The sequence below is a fragment of the Oncorhynchus masou genome, chromosome 23, assembly GCF_036934945.1.
Source record: "Oncorhynchus masou masou isolate Uvic2021 chromosome 23, UVic_Omas_1.1, whole genome shotgun sequence".
Taxonomy (NCBI): Eukaryota; Metazoa; Chordata; class Actinopteri; order Salmoniformes; family Salmonidae; genus Oncorhynchus; species Oncorhynchus masou.
In genome coordinates this window covers 5,437,304-5,461,096 of record NC_088234.1, presented here as the reverse complement: position 1 = coordinate 5,461,096, position 23,793 = coordinate 5,437,304, and the positions used below count along the sequence as shown (strand labels likewise).

At 46.0% G+C, this 23,793-nt stretch overlaps 1 protein-coding gene across 1 annotated transcript in view; it reads right to left on the bottom strand.

Moving 5' to 3' along the window:
* LOC135510212 (tyrosine-protein kinase Tec-like) overlaps positions 1-23,793 on the bottom strand; it is a 46,372-nt gene that overhangs the window by 11,830 nt on the left and 10,749 nt on the right. The window contains 10 exon segments of the mRNA XM_064931007.1: positions 1-55; positions 3,062-3,133; positions 3,404-3,537; positions 3,642-3,721; positions 4,380-4,434; positions 8,084-8,149; positions 9,098-9,294; positions 10,304-10,353; positions 17,149-17,277; positions 17,733-17,814. The exon segment at positions 1-55 is cut by the window's left edge and continues 117 nt beyond it. Coding sequence (XP_064787079.1) covers positions 1-55; positions 3,062-3,133; positions 3,404-3,537; positions 3,642-3,721; positions 4,380-4,434; positions 8,084-8,149; positions 9,098-9,294; positions 10,304-10,353; positions 17,149-17,277; positions 17,733-17,814 — 920 coding nt within the window.

Sequence of the window (23,793 nt, the reverse complement as noted above, 5' to 3'; positions counted from 1 at the left end):
CCACAACCCAGCTCCTTCATGAAGGTCAGCTCACAAGGGTTGATCTCCCACTTCTCTGTACGGAGTAGAGCAGAGTAGAGCAGAGTAGAGCAGAGTAGGACAGGGTAAAGTAAGGTAGAACAGTGTAGAGTAGAGTAGGACAGGGTAGAGTAGAGTACGACAGGGTAGAGTAGAGTAGAACAGGGTAGAGTAGATTAGAACAGGGTAAAGTAGAGTAGGACAGGGTAGAGTAGAACAGGGTAGAGTAGAGTAGAACAGGGAAGCGTAGAACAGGGTAGAGTAGAGAAGAGTAGAACAGGGTAGAGTAGAGTAGGGTAGGACAGGGTAGAGTAGAGTAGGACAGGGTAGAGTAGAACAGGGTAGAGTAGAGTAGAACAGGGTAGAGTAGAGTAGAACAGGGTAGAGTAGAACAGGGTAGAGTAGAGTAGAACAGGGTAGAGTAGTGTAGAACAGGGTAGAGTAGTGTAGAACAGGGTAGAGTAGTGTAGAACAGGGTAGAGTAGAACAGGGTAGAGTAGGTGAGTAAAACCGAGGTGAGTAAAACATTTAAACGTGTTAACCCTCGCAAGGCTGCAGGCCCAGACGGCATCCCCAGCCGCGCCCTCAGAGCATGCGCAGACCAGCTGGCTGGTGTGTTTACGGACATATTCAATCAATCCCTATACCAGTCTGCTGTTCCCACATGCTTCAAGAGGGCCACCATTGTTCCTGTTCCCAAGAAAGCTAAGGTAACTGAGCTAAACGACTACCGCCCCGTAGCACTCACTTCCGTCATCATGAAGTGCTTTGAGAGACTAGTCAAGGACCATATCACCTCCACCCTACCTGACACCCTAGACCCACTCCAATTTGCTTACCGCCCAAATAGGTCCACAGACGATGCAATCTCAACCACACTGCACACTGCCCTAACCCATCTGGACAAGAGGAATACCTATGTGAGAATGCTGTTCATCGACTACAGCTCGGCATTCAACACCATAGTACCCTCCAAGCTCGTCATCAAGCTCGAGACCCTGGGTCTCGACCCCGCCCTGTGCAACTGGGTACTGGAATTCCTGACGGGCCGCCCCCAGGTGGTGAGGGTAGGTAACAACATCTCCTCCCCGCTGATCCTCAACACTGGGGCCCCACAAGGGTGCGTTCTGAGCCCTCTCCTGTTCACCCACGACTGCGTGGCCACGCACGCCTCCAACTCAATCATCAAGTTTGCGGACGACACAACAGTGGTAGGCTTGATTACCAACAACGACGAGACGGCCTACAGGGAGGAGGTGAGGGCCCTCGGAGTGTGGTGTCAGGAAAATAACCTCACACTCAACGTCAACAAAACTAAGGAGATGATTGTGGACTTCAGGAAACAGCAGAGGGAACACCCCCCTATCCACATCGATGGAACAGTAGTGGAGAGAGTAGCAAGTTTTAAGTTCCTCGGCATACACATCACAGACAAACTGAATTGGTCCACTCACACAGACAGCATCGTGAAGAAGGCGCAGCAGTGCCTCTTCAACCTCAGGAGGCTGAAGAAATTCGGCTTGTCACCAAAAGCACTCACAAACTTCTAGATGCACAATCGAGAGCATCCTGGCGGGCTGTATCACCGCCTGGTACGGCAACTGCTCCGCCCTCAACCGTAAGGTTCTCCAGAGGGTAGTGGGGTCTGCACAACGCATCACCGGGGGCAAACTACCTGCCCTCCAGGACACCTACACCACCTGATGTTACAGGAAGGCCATAAAGATCATCAAGGACATCAACCACCCGAGCCACTGCCTGTTCACCCCGCTATCACCCAGAAGGCGAGGTCAGTACAGGTGCATCAAAGCTGGGACCGAGAGACTGAAAAACAGCTTCTATCTCAAGGCCATCAGACTGTTAAACAGCCACCACTAACATTGAGTGGCTGCTGCCTACACACTGACACTGACTCAACTCCAGCCACTTTAATAATGGGAAGTGATGGGAAATGATGTAAATATATCACTAGCCACTTTAAACAATGCTACCTTATATAATGTTACTTACCCTACATTATTCATCTCATATGCATACCTATATACTGTACTCTATATCATCGACTGCATCCTTATGTAATACATGTATCACTAGCCACTTTAACTATGCCACTTTGTTTACATACTCATCTCATATGTATATACTGTACTCGATACCATCTACTGTATCTTGCCTATGCTGCTCTGTATCATCACTCATTCATATATCCTTATGTACATATTCTTTATCCCCTTACACTGTGTATAAGACAGTAGTTTAGGAATTGTTAGTTAGATTACTTGTTGGTTATTACTGCATTGTCGGAACTAGAAGCACAAGCATTTCGCTACACTCGCATTAACATCTGCTAACCATGTGTATGTGACAAATAAAATTTGATTTGATTTGATTTGAGTAGTGTAGAACAGGGTAGAGTAGTGTAGAACAGGGTAGAGTAGTGCAGAACAGGGTAGAGTAGTGTATAACAGGGTAGAGTAGTGTAGAACAGGGTAGAGTAGTGTAGAACAGAGTAGAGTAGTGTAGAACAGAGTAGAGTAGTGTAGAACAGGGTAGAGTAGAGTAGAACAGGGTAGAGTAGAGTAGAACAGGGTAGAGTAGTGTAGAACAGGGTAGAGTAGTGTAGAACAGGGTAGAGTAGAGTAGAACAGGGTAGAGTAGTCCTGTGTGGCTCAGTCGGTAGAGCATGGCGCTTGCAACGCCAAGCGTCGTGGGTTCGATTCCCGCTGGGACCACCCATATGTAAAAGTAGTGGCCCCAGCCGACTTGTAAGTCGCTTTGGACAAAAGCGTCTGCTAAATGGGATATATTATTATTATTATTATTATATTAGAGTAGTGTAGAACAGGGTAGAGTAGAGTAGAACAGGGTAGAGTAGTGTAGAACAGGGTAGAGTAGTGTAGAACAGAGTAGAGTAGTGTAGAACAGGGTAGAGTAGAGTAGAACAGGGTAGAGTAGTGTAGAACAGGGTAGAGTAGAGTAGAACAGGGTAGAGTAGAGTAGAACAGGGTAGAGTAGTGTAGAACAGGGTAGAGTAGAATCTCACCGTAGCTGAAGCCTGCTGTGGATGGAGCAGATCTCTCCTTCCCTACTGGATACCTCAACCTGGCTACCAGACCTGAGAGAGAGGAGAGGAGAGAAGGGCGAGAGAAAGAGAGGAGGCGCAAGAAAGAGAGAGGGGTGAGAGAGGAGATGAAAGGGCGAGAGTGAGAGAGACTCTGGCAATGTTAACATATGTTTCCCATGCCAAAAAAGAGCCTTGAATTGAAGTGAAAGAGTGTGTGAATCCCATGTGAATACACGTTTATTGTGTGTGTGTGTGTGTGTGTGTGTGTGTGTGTGTGTGTGTGTGTGTGTGTGTGTGTGTGTGTGTGTGTGTGTGCTCTACCTGCAGCGTTGTGGTTGTGGTACTCGATGAGGTCAGGTATCAAGGTGAACAGGTGTTTCTCAGCCAGGTAGAACTGTCTGGGGCAGCCTGAGGTCTCCTTGATGTGGTAATGCCTGATAGCTGCACCTCCCTCCCTATGACGTTCACACAACATTTATACAACGTTTGAATGATCCAAACTCTAAACGGTGTTTTGCTGACGCAAGTATTCTAACATTATGAGGAGGGTGATGCGTACCCTGCTGACTTGGTGTACAGGGAGACGGTGTAGGCGCCTGGCTTACTGGAGTCTCTTACCATGAACCCTCCCTCTTTATCCTGTACAGGGAGACAGAGTTACACAGACAGTACACACACACCACAGACAGTACACACACACACACACACACACACACACACACACACACACACACACACACACACACACACACACACACACACACACACACACACACACACCACAGACAGTACACACACACACCACAGACAGTACACACACACACGCTACAGACAGTACACACACACACGCTACAGACAGTACACACACACGCTACAGACAGTACACACACACACACTCACCCACACAGTAAACGCACCCACACACAGTAAACACACACCCACTACACACACCCACTACACAGACAGTACACACACCCACAACACAGACAGTACACACACCCACAACACAGACAGTAAACACACCCACAGACAGTACACACACCCACTACACAGACAGTACACACACCCACAGACAGTAAACACACCCACAGACAGTAAACACACCCACACACAGTAAACACACCCACACACAGTAAACACACCCACACACAGTAAACACACCCACACAGACAGTAAACACACCCACGCAGACAGTAAACACACCCACACAGACAGTAAACACACCCACAGACAGTAAACACACCCACACAGACAGTAAACACACCCACACAGACATAAAAAAAACTGTTTTACTCGCCTCTGTTCGCAGTAGTTCCTCAGCTTTGTTCCGGTTGACATGTTTACTGTACCAGCTGAAACACACAACACTAATCCATTAGTTCACATTGCAATGTAATATAACACTTAAAGCCAGACTCACCCAAATAAAAATCTCAACATTTATTCAATCGTTTAATATACACACACAACAACAACAACAAAAAACGTCCAATAGTTTGTGGACACTCTTCAGGGAAGTCTTTCTACTAAACGATGAAACATTGAGGGGGCTTTCTTCCATTCAAGAGCATTAGTGAGGTCGGCCACTGATGTTGGGCGAAAAGGCTCGCAGTCGGCGTTCCAATTCACCCCCCCCCCCCCAAAAAAATCATATCTATTTAACCAGGTAGGCAAGTTGAGAACAAGTTCTCATTTACAATTGCGACCTGGCCAGGATAAATCAAAGCAGTTTTGACACATACAACGACACAGAGTTACACATGGAGTAAAACAAACATACAGTCAATAATACAGTATAAACAAGTCTATATACGATGTGAGCAAATGAGGTGAGATAAGGGAGGTAAAGGCAAAAAAAGGTCATGGTGGCAAAGTAAATAGAATACAGCAAGTAAAACACTGGAATGGTAGATTTGCAGTGGAAGAATGTGCAAAGTAGAAATAAAAATAATGGGGTGCAAAGGAGCAAAAATAAATAAATACAGTAGGGAAAGAGGTAGTTGTTTGGGCTAAATTATAGGTGGGCTATGTACAGGTGCAGTAATCTGTGAGCTGCTCTGACAGCTGGTGCTTAAAGCTAATGAGGGAGATAAGGGTTTCCAGTTTTAGAGATTGTTGTAGTTCGTTCCAGTCATTGGCAGCAGAGAACTGGAAGGAGAGGCGGCCAAAGAAAGAATTGGTTTTGGGGGTGACTAGAGAGATATACCTGCTGGAGCGTGTGCTACAGGTGGGTGCTGCTATGGTAACCACAAGCTGAGATAAGGGGGGACTTTACCTAGCAGGGTCTTGTAGATGACCTGGAGCCAGTGGGTTTGGCGACGAGTATGAAGCGAGGGCCAGCCAACGAGAGCATACAGGTCGCAGTGCTGGGTGGTATATGGGGCTTTGGTGACAAAACGGATTGCACTGTGATAGACTGCATCCAATTTGTTGAGTCGGGTATTGGAGGCTATTTTCTAAATGACATCGCCAAAGTCGAGGATTGGTAGGACGGTCAGTTTTACAAGGGTATGTTTGGCAACATGAGTGAAGGATGCTTTGTTACAAAATATGAAGACAATTCTAGATTTAACTTTGGATTGGAGATGTTTGATGTGAGTCTGGAAGGAGAGTTTAAAGTGTGTTCTATGGGGTTGAGGTCAGGGCTCTGTGCAGGCCAGTCAAGTTCTTACACACTGATCTCGACAAACTATTTCTGTATTTACCTCGCTTTGTGTCACGGGGGCATTGTCATGCTGAAACAGGAAAGGGCCTTCCCCAAACTGTTGCCACAAACCTGGAAGCACAGAATCGTCTAGAATGTCATTGTTTGCTGTAGCGTTAAGATTTCCCTTCACTGGAACTAAGGGGACTGAACCATGAAAAACAGCCCCAGACCATTATTCCTCCTCCACCAAACTTTACCGTTGGCACTAGGTATTGGGACAGGTAGTGTTCGCCTGGCATCCGCAAAACACAGGTTTGTCCGTCGGACTGCCAGATGGTGACGCGCGATTCATAACTCCAGAGAACACGTTTCCACTGCTCCAGAGTCTAATGGCAGTGAGCTTTACACCACTCCAGCCAACGCTTGGCATTGCTCATGGTGATCTTTGGCTTGTGTGCGGGTGCTCAGCCACGGAAACCCATTTCATGAAGCTCCAGACAAACAGTTCTTGTGCTGACGTTGCTTCCAGAGGCAGTTGGGAACTCGGTAGTGAGTGTTGCAACCGAGGACAGACGATATTTATAAGCTTCAGCACTCAGCGGTCCCGTTCTGTGAGCTTCTGTGGACTACCACTTCTCAGCTGAGCCATTGTTGCTCCTAGATGTTTCCACTTTAACATAAACACCACTTACAGTGGACCAGCTCTAGCAGGGTAGAAATTTGACAAACTGACTTTTGTTGGAAAGGTGGCATCCTATGACGGTGCCACGTTGAAAGTCACTGAGCTCTTAAGTAAGGTCATTCTACTGCTGATGTCTGTCTATGGAGATTGCATGGCAGGGTGCTCGATTTTAAACACCTGCCAGCAACAGGTGAGAAAGAGTGTCGAAATGCAAAGCTGAAAGTTTCATTTGTCATTTGTGTCACTTCAAAGTGATTAAAAATAAATATATTTTTTTTTAATGAGTTATAAGTACAGATGGCTTTGTTTCCAAATTGCAGGTCAGATTTCTGCAGGTAATCATGACGCCTATTGACCAATTCTATAGGTCGCTCTGAAATACAGAGTCATCTGGATGTTGGCAAACAAACGGTTAACATCCCCCTTCTTCCTGTCTAGACATCTATGCCAGCAATTCCCATTCGCTTGATATCAAGAAACAAAAAACAATAACAATTACATTGACATTTTAAAAACTAATATCAATCCAGGGTCAATGCGAAAAGCAGAGACGAGGTGCGCACTATAGACCACGCCCCCTTTGAGAATCTTTGCCGTGACATGCGTCAACCCGTCTCATTAGTGGTGATATTGGTACTTTCAAGACAACTGGGAACTATGAAGAAGAAAAAAAAAATAGAACAAAAAAAAGAGGACAAATCATGACGTCATCTTCAGGTCGGAAAAGTTTGTTTGAGTTTAAGAAAGAGCGCCCGAGTTCCCGGCTTGGAATTCCAAGTTATTATTTTTTGCCCAGTCAGAGCTAGTTACACCCCCAACCCCTCCCCCGAGTTCCCAAGTTGCCTTGAATGCACTGAAGTCGGCAGTCAGAGATTTCCGAGTTCCCAAGTTGCCTTGAATGCACTGAAGTCGTCAGTCAGAGATTTCCGAGTTCCCAAGTTGCCTTGAATGCACTGAAGTCGGCAGTCAGAGATTTCCGAGTTCCCAGTTGTTGTGAACGCAGCATTAGATACGTGTCAGATATGACATTTATGATATATGACTTATTCATAATCTTATTTAGCTGACTAGCAAACAGCTGTCGATAGATGATCACAAGCATGTGACTTTTTCTACTGTGTTATTGACTGTACGTTTGTTTATGTGTAACTCTGTGTTGTTGTTTGTGTCACACTGCTTTGCTTTATCTTGTCCAGGTCGCAGTTGTAAATGAGAACTTGTTCTCAACTGGCCTACCTGGTTAAATAAAGGTGAAATAAAAAATAAAATAGCTGGCCACTATCTAAACTTAGTAATCATGATTGAATTACCGACCGGGGGACGCAATTATATTGTCAGTCAGTCTCAGATATATTAAAATGTGCAAACATTTCTCTCCATCCTATGGCAAAATGTGGAGAATTTTAGGAAATGAGTCATAAAATTGCTAAATGTTATCTTCGCCCAGTGACAAGATGTGTAGAATTGCATGAAAATAACTCTTTAAAAAAGAGGGGGGGGGGGGGGATGCTAAAATGTTTGGCTCGCAATGTTGGTGGTGATGGTTATTAAAGTTTACATTTAAAAATGGTTATGGTATGGACGTCCCAAGGATCCCTCTTAGCATCTACCCTTGCGTTGATGTTCAGAACAATGTAAACTGTGTTTCTGTACCTCGCGGCACTTTACTCACGCATATTGTTCCAGGTTCCCCAATTTTTTATCTGTCACGTAGTTGCTGGGGATGTAGCCCTCCTTCCTGCATGTCAACAAACAAACAAACAAACAAACTCAATAGTAGCGGGCCAGCCATAGAAGAGATGATATACACCAGGGGCCAAGCTACAGTGAGAGATGATATACACCAGGGGCCAAGCTACAGTGAGAGATGATATACACCAGGGGCCAAGCTACAGTGAGAGATGATATACACCAGGGGCCAAGCTACAGTGAGAGATGATATACACCAGGGGCCAAGCTACAGTGAGAGATTATATACCAGGGGCCAAGCTACAGTGAGAGATTATATACCAGGGGCCAAGCTACAGTGAGAGATGATATACACCAGGGGCCAAGCTACAGTGAGAGATGATATACACCAGGGGCCAAGCTACAGTGAGAGATTATATACCAGGGGCCAAGCTACAGTGAGAGATGATATACACCAGGGGCCAAGCTACAGTGAGAGATGATATACACCAGGGGCCAAGCTACAGTGAGAGATGATATACACCAGGGGCCAAGCTACAGTGAGAGATGATATACACCAGGGGCCAAGCTACAGTGAGAGATGATATACACCAGGGCCAAGCTACAGTGAGAGATGATATACACCAGGGGCCAAGCTACAGTGAGAGATGATATACCAGGGGCCAAGCTACAGTGAGAGATGATATACCAGGGGCCAAGCTACAGTGAGAGATGATACACCAGGGGCCAAGCTACAGTGAGAGATGATATACACCAGGGGCCAAGCTACAGTGAGAGATTATATACCAGGGGCCAAGCTACAGTGAGAGATTATATACCAGGGGCCAAGCTACAGTGAGAGATGATATACCAGGGGCCAAGCTACAGTGAGAGATTATATACCAGGGGCCAAGCTACAGTGAGAGATGATATACACCAGGGACCAAGCTACAGTGAGAGATTATATACCAGAGGCCAAGCTACAGTAAGCACACGCTCACATACACACCGTACTGACCCGTATATGTTGCGGGCCTTGTACCAGTTGATGTCACATTTCTCCAGTATGACGTATTCTCCTCCTTTGGTCATAGTCAGGTCATGTGGTTCAGGACCAGAGAAGTCATACAGAGCTACCACAACCTCCTCGACACCACTACCATCGTCAGGGCTGTGTACGGGAGGGGGGGGAGGGGGAGGGGGCGGCCGACGAGACTGGAGGAGGACAAAGGGAGGAGAGAAGGGACGAAGGGGCGAGAAGGGACATTTGTTAACTTTGTTGTTTTTGTTGTATCAAGCTTGTCTTGTTGCTAGGCTATGACACATTTTTTGTTATAGCTTATTATTTGGAGAGTAATATTACAACAGAAATTGTAGAAGGCAGATAATTTCATTCCATGTCATATCAAGAAACCATGTCATCCACCGTCTCAGATTGTTCTGAAATCGTTTCTGCAGTTAGCAACAGGTCAGATTAGCATTCCTGTAACATTCTTTTGTTTAAATATAATTAGATCTCTGAGAAATAAATGAATTGTGAATTGCACCTAACATCCGATTTGGACCACAAGTGTTCATAACAATGATAAAGACGCCCAATAAAATGTATCAAATGCCACCCATGGGACCCCCCACCCCAACAACCAGTATATAGTATTAATTATCTACGTCTGGCAGGTAGCATGGAGTTGTTGCTTGGAGTATTGCTTCTTCCTCTTATGTAATGTATTCCATCGGAATCAGCGGATGTTTTTATTTTCCCCTGTTCAGAGAAATTAGCCATTGAAGTCTGTGCATTACTTGTCAAACAGAGAACTGATACTGTATATTGGTTGTTGCGGTGAAATTGGTGTCGGGGGGGGGGGGGTCCCTGGGTGGTTTTTGATACTTTTATTGGATTCCTCATGTCTTACTCATTGTTAGGAATAATTATGGTCCAAATTGGATGTTAGGCACTATATTTATTGAAGATTATATGAATCATATAAATATATATTTTTTTTTAAATGGCCAATTTGGGTGCAATTAGCTTCAATTTTCTTTTAACAAAATACTGTATCAGGAATGCTAATCGTATCGGTTTCCAACGACAGAAACTATTTCAAAACAATCTGAGATAGTCGGTGTCTTTAATCTTTTTCTTGTGCTTTTTGAGGTGGGATGACTCTGAAGTGTGTGTGTGTGTGTGTGAGCGATTGAGGAACTAGATGAACAGTGTTCTTACCCTTCCTGTGCCCTCCTCTCCAGGTATGGGAGGAAGAAGTTTCCTCGAAACTGAAAAGAGGAAGAAGAGAATTGTTCTTTCATTCTTCAAAGTCAACAGCTACAGAGAACATGTACTCATGACTGTGTGTGTGTGTCTATATGTGTATTCATGGTCTATAGGTTGACTCATAACCCAAATGCTTTTGGTCAGAAAAAAGTGAATGCTGTGCTATATCATATATATATATATATATATATATATATATATATATATATCTCCTTTATTTAACCAGGTAGGCCAGATGAGAACAAGTTCTCATTTTCAACTGCGACATGGCCAATATAAAGTAAAGCAGTTCGACACAAACAGAGTTACACATAGAATAAACAAACATACAGTCAATAATACAGTAGAAAAGTCTATATACAGTGTGTGCAAATGGCGTGAGGAGGTAAGGCAATAAATAGGCCATAGTAGTGAAGTAATTACAATTTAGCAAATTAACACTGGAGTGATAGATGTGTAGATGGTGATGTGCAAGTTGAAATACTTGTGTGCAAAAGAGCAAAAAAGTAAATCAAAACAATATGGGGATGAGGTAGTTGGATGGGCTATTTACAGATGGGCTATGTACAGCTGCAGCGATCGGTAAGCTGCTCAGATAGCTGATGCTTAAAGTTCGTGAGGGAGATAAGTCTCCAACTTCAGCAATTTTTTTTGCAAATCATTCCAGTCATTGGCAGCAGAGAACTGGAAGGAAAGGTGGCCAAAGGAAGTGTTGGCTTTAGGGCTGACCAGTGAGATATACCTGCTGGAGTGCATGCTACCGGTGGGTGTTGCGGGTGGGTGTTGCTATGGTGAGAGGAGTAATAGTAGTCTAATGTTATAGAACAGTAGTCAAGTTGACAGGTCACAAGACGAGGACTTCGACATGGCACGTCAAACGAACTGTACTGTTCAGATGGGTTAAATGGAATAGTAGCCGAACTGAACTACGGACACCGACTGTAAGTCTATAACCTCTCACACAGTCTAATATAATATTGACTGTAAGTCTATAACCTCTCACACAGTCTAATATAATATTGACTGTAAGTTTATAACCTCTCACACAGTCTAATATAATATTGACTGTAAGTCTATAACCTCTCACACAGTCTAATATAATATTGACTGTAAGTCTATAACCTCTCACACAGTCTAAGTCTATAACCTCTCACACAGTCTAATATAATATTGACTGTAAGTCTATAACCTCTCACACAGTCTAATATAATACTAACTGGAAGAATTAGGCGTTTCTTGCAGTAAAATTATACATATGTACATTTTGACTCAGTAACAGCAGAAATATGATTTTCTTTCAGCATTTTTAAGAGAAGAAGAAACCTGCTCACTGCTCTTGCTAGTATCACAGTATCACTGCTCTTGCTAGTATCACAGTATCACTGCTCTTGCTAGTATCACAGGATCACTGCTCTTGCTAGTATCACAGGATCACTGCTCTAGCTAGTATCACAGTATCACTGCTCTAGCTGGTATCACAGTATCACTGCTCTAGCTAGTATCACAGTATCACTGCTCTAGCTGGTATCACAGTATCACTGCTCTAGCTAGTATCACAGTATCACTGCTCTAGCTGGTATCACAGTATCACTGCTCTTGCTAGTATCACTGCTCGAGCTGATATCATTGCTCGAGCTGATATCACTGCTCTTGCTAGTATAACTGCTCTTGCTAGTATCACTGCATCACTGCTCTTGCTAGTATAATGGGATCACTGCTCTTGCTAGTATCACTGCTCTTGCTAGTATCACTGCTCTTGCTAGCATCACTGCTCTTGCTAGCATCACTGCTCTTGCTAGTGTTATATAAATAATCTAATATAAAGCGTTACTAGCAGACCAAAGCTCTGGTTAAACCGGATGCCCTCAGATAACTCTGGGCCCAGTGTCTTCAGCCAAGTCTAGAGCCTGTGTGCAATAACATGATTATCCGAAGGACACACAGCTGCCATCACGCAAATATTACTCCCCTGTAAAACTACAAAGAGCATCCTGCAACACTAACGAGCTTAGAAGTGCCAAGCTATCTCGCTGACATTGAACCCTGCATGCACTCCTGCAAAGACAGGAAACACCTGAGCCTACAGCAGACATTACCAATATCCACGCTTCCTGGACACACACACACATCTCACAAAGCACTGTACACTCACACTCTACCCCCCTTACTGGTCGGGTGCCAAGAGCAAAGGACTTTGTTGTGCACCAATGGGGCCCGCTCTGGCTAGAGCAAGGCCCGCCTCCAACTCTTCAGGACCAGTCAGAAGACCAACACGACGAGACTCCACCTACATATTCCATGTATAAAATCTGCTGTGACCAATATCTAGGCCTCTTTTTCACCTGACTCCTTACCGGGTTATATGAACTAGATCCGTGCACGTTAAACTGCGGGACAAGATATCTTTGACCAATAAACGGCCTTTTTGATACACCTGATTCCACTCTGTCCAGCGTCGTTGATTTGCCTTCCCTCTCCAGGATGAAACACTAACACTAGCATCACTGCTCTTGCTGGTATCACTGCTCTAGCTAGTATCACTGCTCTTGCTAGCATCACTGCTCTTGCTAGTATCACTGCTCTGCTAGTATCACTGCTCTTGCTAGCATCACTGCTCTTGCTAGCATCACTGCTCTAGCTAGTATCACTGCTCTTGCTAGTATCACTGCTCTTGCTAGCATCACTGCTCTTGCTAGCATCACTGCTCTGCTAGTATCACTGCTCTTGCTAGCATCACTGCTCTTGCTAGCATCACTGCTCTAGCTAGCATCACTGCTCTAGCTAGTATCACTGCTCTTGCTAGTATCACTGCTCTAGCTAGTATCACTGCTCTTGCTAGTATCACTGCTCTAGCTAGTATCACTGCTCTTGCTAGTATCACTGCTCTTGCTAGCATCACTGCTCTTGCTAGCATCACTGCTCTAGCTGGTATCACTGCTCTAGCTGGTATCACTGCTCTAGCTGGTATCACTGCTCTTGCTAGCATCACTGCTCTTGCTAGTATCACTGCTCTGCTAGTATCACTGCTCTTGCTAGCATCACTGCTCTTGCTAGCATCACTGCTCTAGCTAGTATCACTGCTCTTGCTAGTATCACTGCTCTTGCTAGCATCACTGCTCTTGCTAGCATCACTGCTCTGCTAGTATCACTGCTCTTGCTAGCATCACTGCTCTTGCTAGCATCACTGCTCTAGCTAGCATCACTGCTCTAGCTAGTATCACTGCTCTTGCTAGTATCACTGCTCTAGCTAGTATCACTGCTCTTGCTAGTATCACTGCTCTAGCTAGTATCACTGCTCTTGCTAGTATCACTGCTCTTGCTAGCATCACTGCTCTTGCTAGCATCACTGCTCTAGCTGGTATCACTGCTCTAGCTGGTATCACTGCTCTAGCTGGTATCACTGCTCTTGCTAGTATCACTGCTCTTGCTAGTATCACTGCTCTAGCTAGTATCACTGCTCTTGCTAGTATCACTGCTCTTGCTAGTATCACTGCTCTAGCTAGTATCACTGCTCTTGCTAGTATCACTGCTGTTGAATTTATTATGGATTTATTATGGATAAATGAATAAACAATATCCCCATTTTAAATAGAATTGTATCTAGGTAAACTTATACTCTGTTTTATAAGTAATAGACAAAATGAGTTCATAAGAAGGAATTGTGTGACAGGACAAGGAGTAATAAAAAGTTAATTAACACCATTCCAACTAGGCAGGAACAAATGGGTTGTGGACTGTGTAAACACATAAGGTCGTTAGCCTATGGTTGACCCTACTGAAACTTAGCTCTGGGTTTTTTAGATAAGGCAGTGAGTGCATTCCTAGGTTTGCTGTTAATTATAACTGTCAGTTCAGTGGTGATCGATAATGTTGAGGGGTCAAAAGTTATCTGGGAGTGTGTTAGTAAGTTAGAATGAACTTTTCACCTTACTTTGTCCCGGTCGAGAGGAGGGTATTCTGTTAAAGCAGTGAAATGACGTCATGATCTGTATATAAACTGCTGCACGTGATTAAGTGGCAGTGCGCTCAGAGAATAAATTATGTTACCTATTATTGAAAGACTGGTCTGCGTCTATTTTATGCAAACAAGAAATCTTACAAATTCTCATAAAATAGATTAAGGGCTTTCAATTGATGAAAGCACATTGGCATAATTAAATTATAGTAACAACTGCTCTTGCTAGTATCACTGCTCTTGCTGATATCACTGCTCTAGCTAGTATCACTGCTCTTGCAAGTATCACTGCTCTTGCTGATATCACTGCTCTAGCTAGTATCACTGCTCTAGCTAGTATCACTGCTCTTGCTAGTATCACTGCTCTTGCTAGTATCACTGCTCTTGCTAGTATCACTGCTCTTGCTGATATCACTGCTCTTGCTAGTATCACTGCTCTAGCTAGTATCACTGCTCTTGCTAGTATCACTGCTCTTGCTAGTATCACAGGAATACTGCTCTTGCTAGTATCACTGCTCTTGCTAGTATCACTGCTCTTGCTAGCATCACAGTATCACTGCTCTAGCTAGTATCACAGTATCACTGCTCGAGCTAGTATCACTGCTCGAGCTAGTATCACTGCTCTAGCTATTATCACTGCTCTTGCTAGTATCACTGCTCTTGCTGGTATCACAGTATCACTGCTCTTGCTAGTATCACAGTATCACTGCTCTTGCTAGTATCACAGTATCACTGCTCTTGCTAGTATCACAGTATCACTGCTCTTGCTAGTATCACAGTATCACTGCTCTTGCTAGTATCACAGCATCACTGCTCTTGCTAATATCACAGTATCACTGCTCTTGCTAGTATCACAGTATCACTGCTCTTGCTAGTATCACAGTATCACTGCTCTTGCTAGTATCACAGTATCACTGCTCTTGCTAGTATCACAGTATCACTGCTCTTGCTAATATCACAGTATCACTGCTCTTGCTAGTATCACAGTATCACTGCTCTTGCTGGTATTACAGTATCACTGCTCTTGCTAATATCACAGTATCACTGCTCTTGCTAGTATCACAGTATCACTGCTCTTGCTAGTATCACAGTATCACTGCTCTTGCTAGTATCACAGTATCACTGCTCTTGCTAGTATCACAGTATCACTGCTCTTGCTAGTATCACAGTATCACTGCTCTTGCTAGTATCACAGTATCACTGCTCTTGCTAGTATCACTGCTCTAGCTAGTATCACTGCTCTTGCTAGTATCACTGCTCTTGCTAGTATCACTGCTCTTGCTAGTATCACTGCTCTTGCTAGTATCACAGTATCACTGCTCTTGCTAGCATCACAGTATCACTGCTCGAGCTAGTATCACTGCTCTAGCTAGTATCACTGCTCTTGCTAGTATCACTGCTCTTGCTAGTATCACTGCTCTTGCTAGTATCACTGCTCTTGCTAGTATCACAGTATCACTGCTCTTGCTAGTATCACAGTATCACTGCTATTGCTAGTATCACAGTATCACTGCTCTTGCTAGTATCACAGTATCACTGCTCTTGCTCGTATCACAGTATCACTGCTCTTGCTAGCATCACAGTATCACTGCTCGAGCTAGTATCACAGTATCACTGCTCTTGCTAGCATCACAGTATCACTGCTCTAGCTAGTATCACTGCTCTTGCTAGTATCACTGCTCTTGCTAGTATCACAGTATCACTGCTCTTGCTAGCATCACAGTATCACTGCTCTAGCTAGTATCACTGCTCTAGCTGGTATCACTGCTCTTGCTCGTATCACTGCTCTTGCTCGTATCACAGGATCACTGCTCTTGTGGGGATGCTTTGCTGGTGGCATGGCCAATTTAATTGGGGCCGATTTCAAGTTTTCATAACAAATCGGTAATCTGCCTTTTTGGACGCCAATTATGGCCGATTCCATTGCAATCCACGAGGAGACTGAGTGGCAGGTTGACCACCTGTTACTCCACGAGGAGACTGTGAGGCAGGTTGACCACCTGTTACTCCACGAGGAGACTGTGAGGCAGGTTGACCACCTGTTACTCCACGAGGAGACTGTGTGGCAGGTTGACCACCTGTTACTCCACGAGGAGACTGAGTGGCAGGTTGACCACCTGTTACTCCACGAGGAGACTGTGAGGCAGGTTGACCACCTGTTACTCCACGAGGAGACTGTGAGGCAGGTTGACCACCTGTTACTCCACGAGGAGACTGTGTGGCAGGTTGACCACCTGTTACTCCACGAGGAGACTGAGTGGCAGGTTGACCACCTGTTACGCGAGTGCAGCATCAAAAGGACCTTGTGACTGCAAGGAGCCATGGTAAGTTGCTAGCTAGCATTAAACATATCTTATAAAAAACAATCAATCTTCACATAATCACTAGTTAACCTAGTAATATCATCAACCATGTGTAGTTAACTAGCTTGTCCTGCGTTGCATATAATATAATTTAATAACAATATATAATTTATCATTGAATCACAGTCTACTTCATCTTCGACAAACGGGTGATGTTTTAACAAAAGCGCATTCGTGAAAAAAGCACAATCGTTGCACGACTGTATCTAACCATAAGCATCAGTGCCTTTCTTAAAATCAATACACAGTGGTTAGAGCGTTGGACTAGTAACCGGAAGGTTGCAAGTTCAAATCCCAGAGCTGACAAGGTACAAATCCGTCGTTCTGCCCCTGAACAGGCAGTTAACCCACTGTTCCTAGGCCGTCATTGAAAATAAGAATTTGTTCTTAACTGACTTGCCTGGTAAAATAAAAGGTAAAAAAATAAATAAAATATTTTAAAAAATGAGAAGACAGGATAGAGAGTGGAAAGGTCTTACGGTCTCCAAACAGGTTGTACTCCTCACAGCCCGGGGCCAGTTTCTCTGCCTGACGACAGCACAGCCACACCCCCTCCATCCAGAACTGAGGATGGAACTTAGCAACGATCACAGAGTTGAACCTTATCTCTGAAATACACATCCAACATCAACACAAGAGATAGGAAAAACATCTGGTTACGGTAATCAGATTACCTGATAAAAAAACAACATACACCTACCTTCAGATGTTGGATCTTAATTTGATCACTCTTTTGTTACTGTCAATTTTCCTGCACAACTTTTATAGTATTCAAGGTTTTACAATTTTTTTAAAGAAAAGAAAACCTAAAAGCGTTGTGATTTCTACTTGAAAAAGATGCAAGACTTGCTTTGCCCTAACAAAAAAAAAATCTATCAACCCCTACAAAACAATGTCGATTAATGATAATCCACATTATTTCCCTGCTGTAGCAAACTGGCTCAAATTAAGATTCTACATCTGTATGCTGGGACAACAACAGACATAGAGTTTACAGCGTAGCATAGCATAAGATACAATAACTAGATGATTTAAAAATAAATAAAAATGGCTAGTCACTAACCTTCCTTAATGTTTTGGACCCAGATCCTCCTACTCTCATAGCTGGGAGCAAAGACGTAGAGAGTGTTTGTGTCATACACCACCTGGGGGGAGGCACACCATTAACACTGTACACTAACACACCACCTAGTAGAGGAGGGGGAGGCACCATTAACACTGTACACTAACACACCACCTAGTAGAGGAGGGGGGGCATCATTAACACTGTACACTAACACACCACCTAGTAGAGGAGGGGGGAGGGCACCATTAACACTGTGCACTAACACACCACCTAGTAGAGGAGGGGGGGGCACCATTAACACTGTACACTAACACACCACCTAGTAGAGGAGGGGGGGCACCATTAACACTGTACACTAACACACCACCTAGTAGAGGAGGGGGGAGGGCACCATTAACACTGTACACCCATCATACTGGCTGTATATGTAACACCACCTAGTAGAGGAAGGGGGGGGGGGTCTGTATGTGTAGCACCACCTAGTAGAGGGGGGGGTCTGTATATGTAGCACCACCTAGTAGAGGAGGGGGGGGGGTCTGTATATGTAACACCACCTAGTAGAGGGGGGGTCTGTATATGTAGCACCACCTAGTAGAGGAGGGGGGGTCTGTATGTGTAACACCACCTAGTAGAGGGGGGTCTGTATATGTAGCACTACCTAGTAGAGGAGGGGGGTCTGTATATGTAGCACTACCTAGAAGAGGAGGGGGGGTCTGTATATGTAGCACTACCTAGAAGAGGAGGGGGGGGTCTGTATATGTAGCACCACCTAGTAGAGGAGGGGGGGGTCTGTATATGTAGCACTACCTAGTAGAGGGGGGTCTGTATATGTAGCACCACCTAGTAGAGGAGGGGGGTCTGTATATGTAGCACCACCTAGTAGAGGGGGGGTCTGTATATGTAGCACTACCTAGTAGAGGAGGGGGTCTGTATATGTAGCACCACCTAGTAGAGGAGGGGGGGTCTGTATATGTAGCACTACCTAGTAGAGGAGGGGGAGGGGAGGTTCTGTATATGTAGCACTACCTAGTAGAGGGGGGTCTGTATATGTAGCACCACCTAGTAGAGGAGGGGGTCTGTATATGTAGCACCACCTAGTAGAGGAGGGGGGGGTCTGTATATGTAGCACTACCTAGTAGAGGAGGGGGTCTGTACATGTAGCACCACCTAGTAGAGGGGGGTCTGTATAAGTAGCACCACCTAGTAGAGGGGGGTCTGTATATGTAGCACCACCTAGTAGAGGGGGTCTGTATATGTAACACCACCTAGTAGGGGGGTCTGTATATGTAACACCACCTAGTAGAGGGGGGGGGGTCTGTATATGTAGCACCACCTAGTAGAGGGGGGGTCTGTATATGTAGCACTACCTAGTAGAGGGGGGGTCTGTACATGTAACAACACCTAGTAGAGGAGGGGGTGGTCTACCCATCATAATGGCTGTATATGTAACACCACCTAGTAGGGGGGGGGTCTGTATATGTAACACCACCTAGTAGAGGGGAGGGGGGGTCTGTATATGTAGCACCACCTAGTAGAGGAGGGGGGGGTCTGTATATGTAGCACTACCTAGTAGAGGGGGGGTCTGTACATGTAACAACACCTAGTAGAGGAGGGGGTGGTCTGTATATGTAACACCACCTAGTAGAGGGGAGGGGGTCTGTATATGTAGCACCACCTAGTAGAGGGGGGGTCTGTATATGTAACACCACCTAGTAGAGGGGAGGGGGGTCTGTATATGTAGCACCACCTAGTAGAGGGGGGGGGTCTGTATATGTAACACCACCTAGTAGAGGGGAGGGGGTCTGTATATGTAGCACCACCTAGTAGAGGGGGGGGTCTGTATATGTAACACCACCTAGTAGAGGGGGCGGGGGTCTGTATATGTAGCACTACCTAGTAGAGGGGGGGTCTGTATATGTAGCACCACCTAGTAGAGGGGGGGTCTGTATATGTAACACCACCTAGTAGAGGAGGGGGTCTGTATATGTAGCACCACCTAGTAGAGGGGGGTCTGTATATGTAGCACCACCTAGTAGAGGGGGGGTCTGTATATGTAGCACTACCTAGTAGAGGGGGTCTGTATATGTAGCACCACCTAGTAGAGGAGGGGGTCTGTATATGTAGCACCACCTAGTAGAGGAGGGGGTCTGTATGTGTAGCACCACCTAGTAGAGGAGGGGGGTCTGTATATGTAGCACCACCTAGTAGAGGGGGGGTCTGTATATGTAGCACCACCTAGTAGAGGGGAGGGGTCTGTATATGTAGCACCACCTAGTAGAGGGGGGGGGTCTGTATATGTAGCACCACCTAGTAGAGGGGGGGTCTGTATATGTAGCACCACCTAGTAGAGGGGGGGGTCTGTATATGTAGCACCACCTAGTAGAGGGGGGGGGGTCTGTATATGTAGCACCACCTAGTAGAGGGGAGGGGTCTGTATATGTAGCACCACCTAGTAGAGGGGAGGGGTCTGTATATGTAGCACCACCTAGTAGAGGGGGTCTGTATATGTAGCACCACCTAGTAGAGGGGGGGGGTCTGTATGTGTAACACCACCCAGTAGAGGAGGGGGTCTGTATATGTAACACCACCTAGTAGAGGGGGGTCTGTATATGTAGCACCACCTAGTAGAGGGGGGTCTGTATATGTAGCACTACCTAGTAGAGGAGGGGGTCTGTATATGTAGCACTACCTAGTAGAGGAGGGGGGTCTGTATATGTAGCACCACCTAGTAGAGGGGGGGTCTGTATATGTAGCACTACCTAGTAGAGGGGGGGGGTCTGTATATGTAGCACCACCTAGTAGAGGGGGGTCTGTATATGTAACACCACCTAGTAGAGGGGGTCTGTATATGTAACACCACCTAGTAGAGGGGGGTCTGTATATGTAGCACTACCTAGTAGAGGGGGGTCTGTATATGTAGCACTACCTAGTAGAGGAGGGGGGTCTGTATATGTAGCACTACCTAGTAGAGGAGGGGGGTCTGTATATGTAGCACCACCTAGTAGAGGGGGTCTGTATATGGGGGGGTCTGTATATGTAGCACTACCTAGTAGAGGAGGGGGTGGAGTCTGTATATGTAGCACTACCTAGTAGAGGGGGGGTCTGTATATGTAGCACCACACCTGGAGGAGGGGGGATATTTGTTCTGACAGGGGGGTCTGTATATGTAGCACTACCTAGTCAGGAGGGGGGGTCTGTATATGTACCTGACTTCTAGTCGATGGAGGGGGGTCTGTAATATCTTAGCACCACCTAGTAACAGAGAGACAGAACACGGTGAGGGGGGTCTTTTGTAGACAGGAGAGAGACAGAGTAGGTGAGGGGGTTTTGTAGCACCACAGGAGAGAGACAGAACACGGTGAGGTTTTGGACAGGAGAGAGACAGAACACGGTGAGGTTTTGGACAAGAGAGAGACAGAACACGGTGAGGTTTTGGACAGGAGAGACAGAACACGGGGGGTTTTGGACAGTAGAGGAGAACACGGGGGTTTGATAGAGACAGAACACCTAGTAGAGGGGGGGTCTGTATATGTACACTAAGTAGAGGAGGGGGGGTCTGTATATGTAGCACTACCTAGTAGAGGAGGGGGGTCTGTTTGGACACCTAGTAGAGGAGGGACTGTATAGAACACGGTGAGGTTTTGGATAGAGAGAGACCTAGTAACACGGGGAGGTTTTGGACACCTAGAGAGGAGGTGGGTCTTATATGTAGCACTACCTAGTAGAGGGGGACAAAACACGGTGAGGTTTTGGATAGGAGAGAGACAGAACACGGTGGGGTTTTGGACCTAGTAGAGGGAGACAGAACACGGTGAGGTTTTGGACTAAGAGAGGAGATATGAACACAGTGAGGTTTTGGACATGTAGCACTAGACAGAGACACGGGGGGTCTTTTGGCACACCTAGTAGAGAGACAGTAGCACTACCTAGTGAGGGGGGGTCTTTTGGACTACCTAGAGAGGGGGGAGACAGAACACTAGTGAGGGGTTTTGGATAGTAGCAGACAGAACACGGGGGGGTTTTGGACAGGGGGGAGACAGAACACTAGTGAGGGGGTTCTGGACATGGACAGACTAGAAGACGGTGGGGTTTTGTAGCACTACAGTAGAGGGGGGGAGACAGAACACTAGTGAGGGGGGGACTGGAGAGCAGACAGAACACGGTGGGGTTTTGGACACCTAGTAGAGGGGGGAGACAGAACACGGTAGAGGGGGGTCTTTTGGACTAGTAGAGGAGGGGGGGAGACAGAACACTAGTAGAGGGGGGGTTTGGATATGACAGAACACCACCGGGGGTCTGTATATGTAGCACTACCTAGTAGAGGAGGGGGGAGACAGAACACCTAGTAGTGAGGGGGGGTTTTGGACAGGAGAGGGGGACAGAACACGGTAGCACTTTTAGACAGGGGGGTCAGACAGAACACCTAGTAGAGGGGGGTCTTTTGTAGACCTAGTAGAGGAGGGGGGAGACAGAACACGTAGAGGAGGGGGTTTTGGACTACCTAGTAGAGAGACAGAACACTAGTAGAGGTTTTGGACTGAGATAGACAGAACACTAGTGAGGTCTTTTGGACAGTAGAGGAGGGGGGGAGTATACAGAACACCTAGTAGAGGGGGTTTTGGACAGTAGAGGAGACAGGGGGTCTGTATATGTAGCACTACCTAGTAGAGGAGGGGGGGGACTGTAGAGAGAGACAGAACAGGAGGTGAGGTTTTGGAAAGAGAGAGACAGAAGACGGTGAGGTTTTGGACCTAGTAGAGGAGAGGGGGACAGAACTACCTAGTGAGGTTTTGGACTACCTAGTAGAGGAGGGGGGAGACAGAACACTAGTAGAGGGGGGTCTTTTGGACTACCTAGTAGAGACAGAACACTAGTAGAGGGGGTTTTGGACTACCTAGAGAGAGACAGAACTACCTAGTAGAGGAGGGGGGTTTGATATGTAGCACTACCTAGTAGACTGTATATGTAGCACTACACTAGTAGAGGTTTTGGTCTGTATATGTAGCACTACAGAGACACGGGGGTCTTTTGGCACTACCTAGAGAGGAGGGGGGTCTGTATATGTAGCACCACCTAGTAGAGTTTTGGGGAGACTGTACGGTAGGTTTTAGTAGGGGGGAGACAGAACACGGTGAGGGGGGTCTTTTGTAGCACTACCTAGTAGAGGGGGGGTCTGTATATGTAGCACTACCTAGTAGAGAGGGGGGGGTCTTTTGGACCTAGTAGAGAGGGGGAGTATAGAACACTAGTGAGGGGGTTTTGGACCTAGTAGAGAGAGACAGAACTACCTAGTAGAGGTTTTGGACTGTATATGTAGCACTACCTAGTAGAGGGGGGGGTCTGTTATGGACACCTAGAGAGGAGTATAGAACACCACGTAGAGGAGGTTTTGGACACCTAGTAGAGAGGGGGGAGACAGAACACCTAGTAGAGGGGGGTCTGTTTGGACAGTAGAGGAGGGGGGGACTGTATGAGCACACCTAGTAGAGGGGGGGTCTGTATATGGCACTACCTAGTAGAGGAGGAGGGGTCTGTATATGTAGCACACCTAGTAGAGGAGGAGGTTTTGGATAAGTAGCACTACCAGAAGGAGGGGGGTGGGTCTTTGTAGCACTACCTAGTAGAGAGGGGGGGTCTGTATAGACAGAACACCTAGTAGAGGTCTTTTGGACAGTAGAGGGGGATATGTAGCAACACGGTGAGGGGGTTTTGGACAGTAGAGGGGGGACATATGTAACACACCTAGTAGAGGGGGGGTCTTTTGGACACCTAGTAGAGGGGGGTCTGTATAGAGAGTAGACAGAACACTAGTAGAGGAGGGGGTTTTGGACTAGGAGGGGGGAGACAGAACTACCTGAGAGGGGGGTCTGTTTTGGACTAGTAGAGGGGGGGACAGTAGCACACCTAGTAGAGGTTTGGACAGGGAGAGACAGAACTACGGTCTTTTGGCACCACAGTAGAGGGGGTCTGTATAGACACACCTAGTGAGGGGGGTCTTTTGGACAATGAGAGAGATAGAACACGGTGAGGGGGGGTTTGTATATGTAACACCACCTAG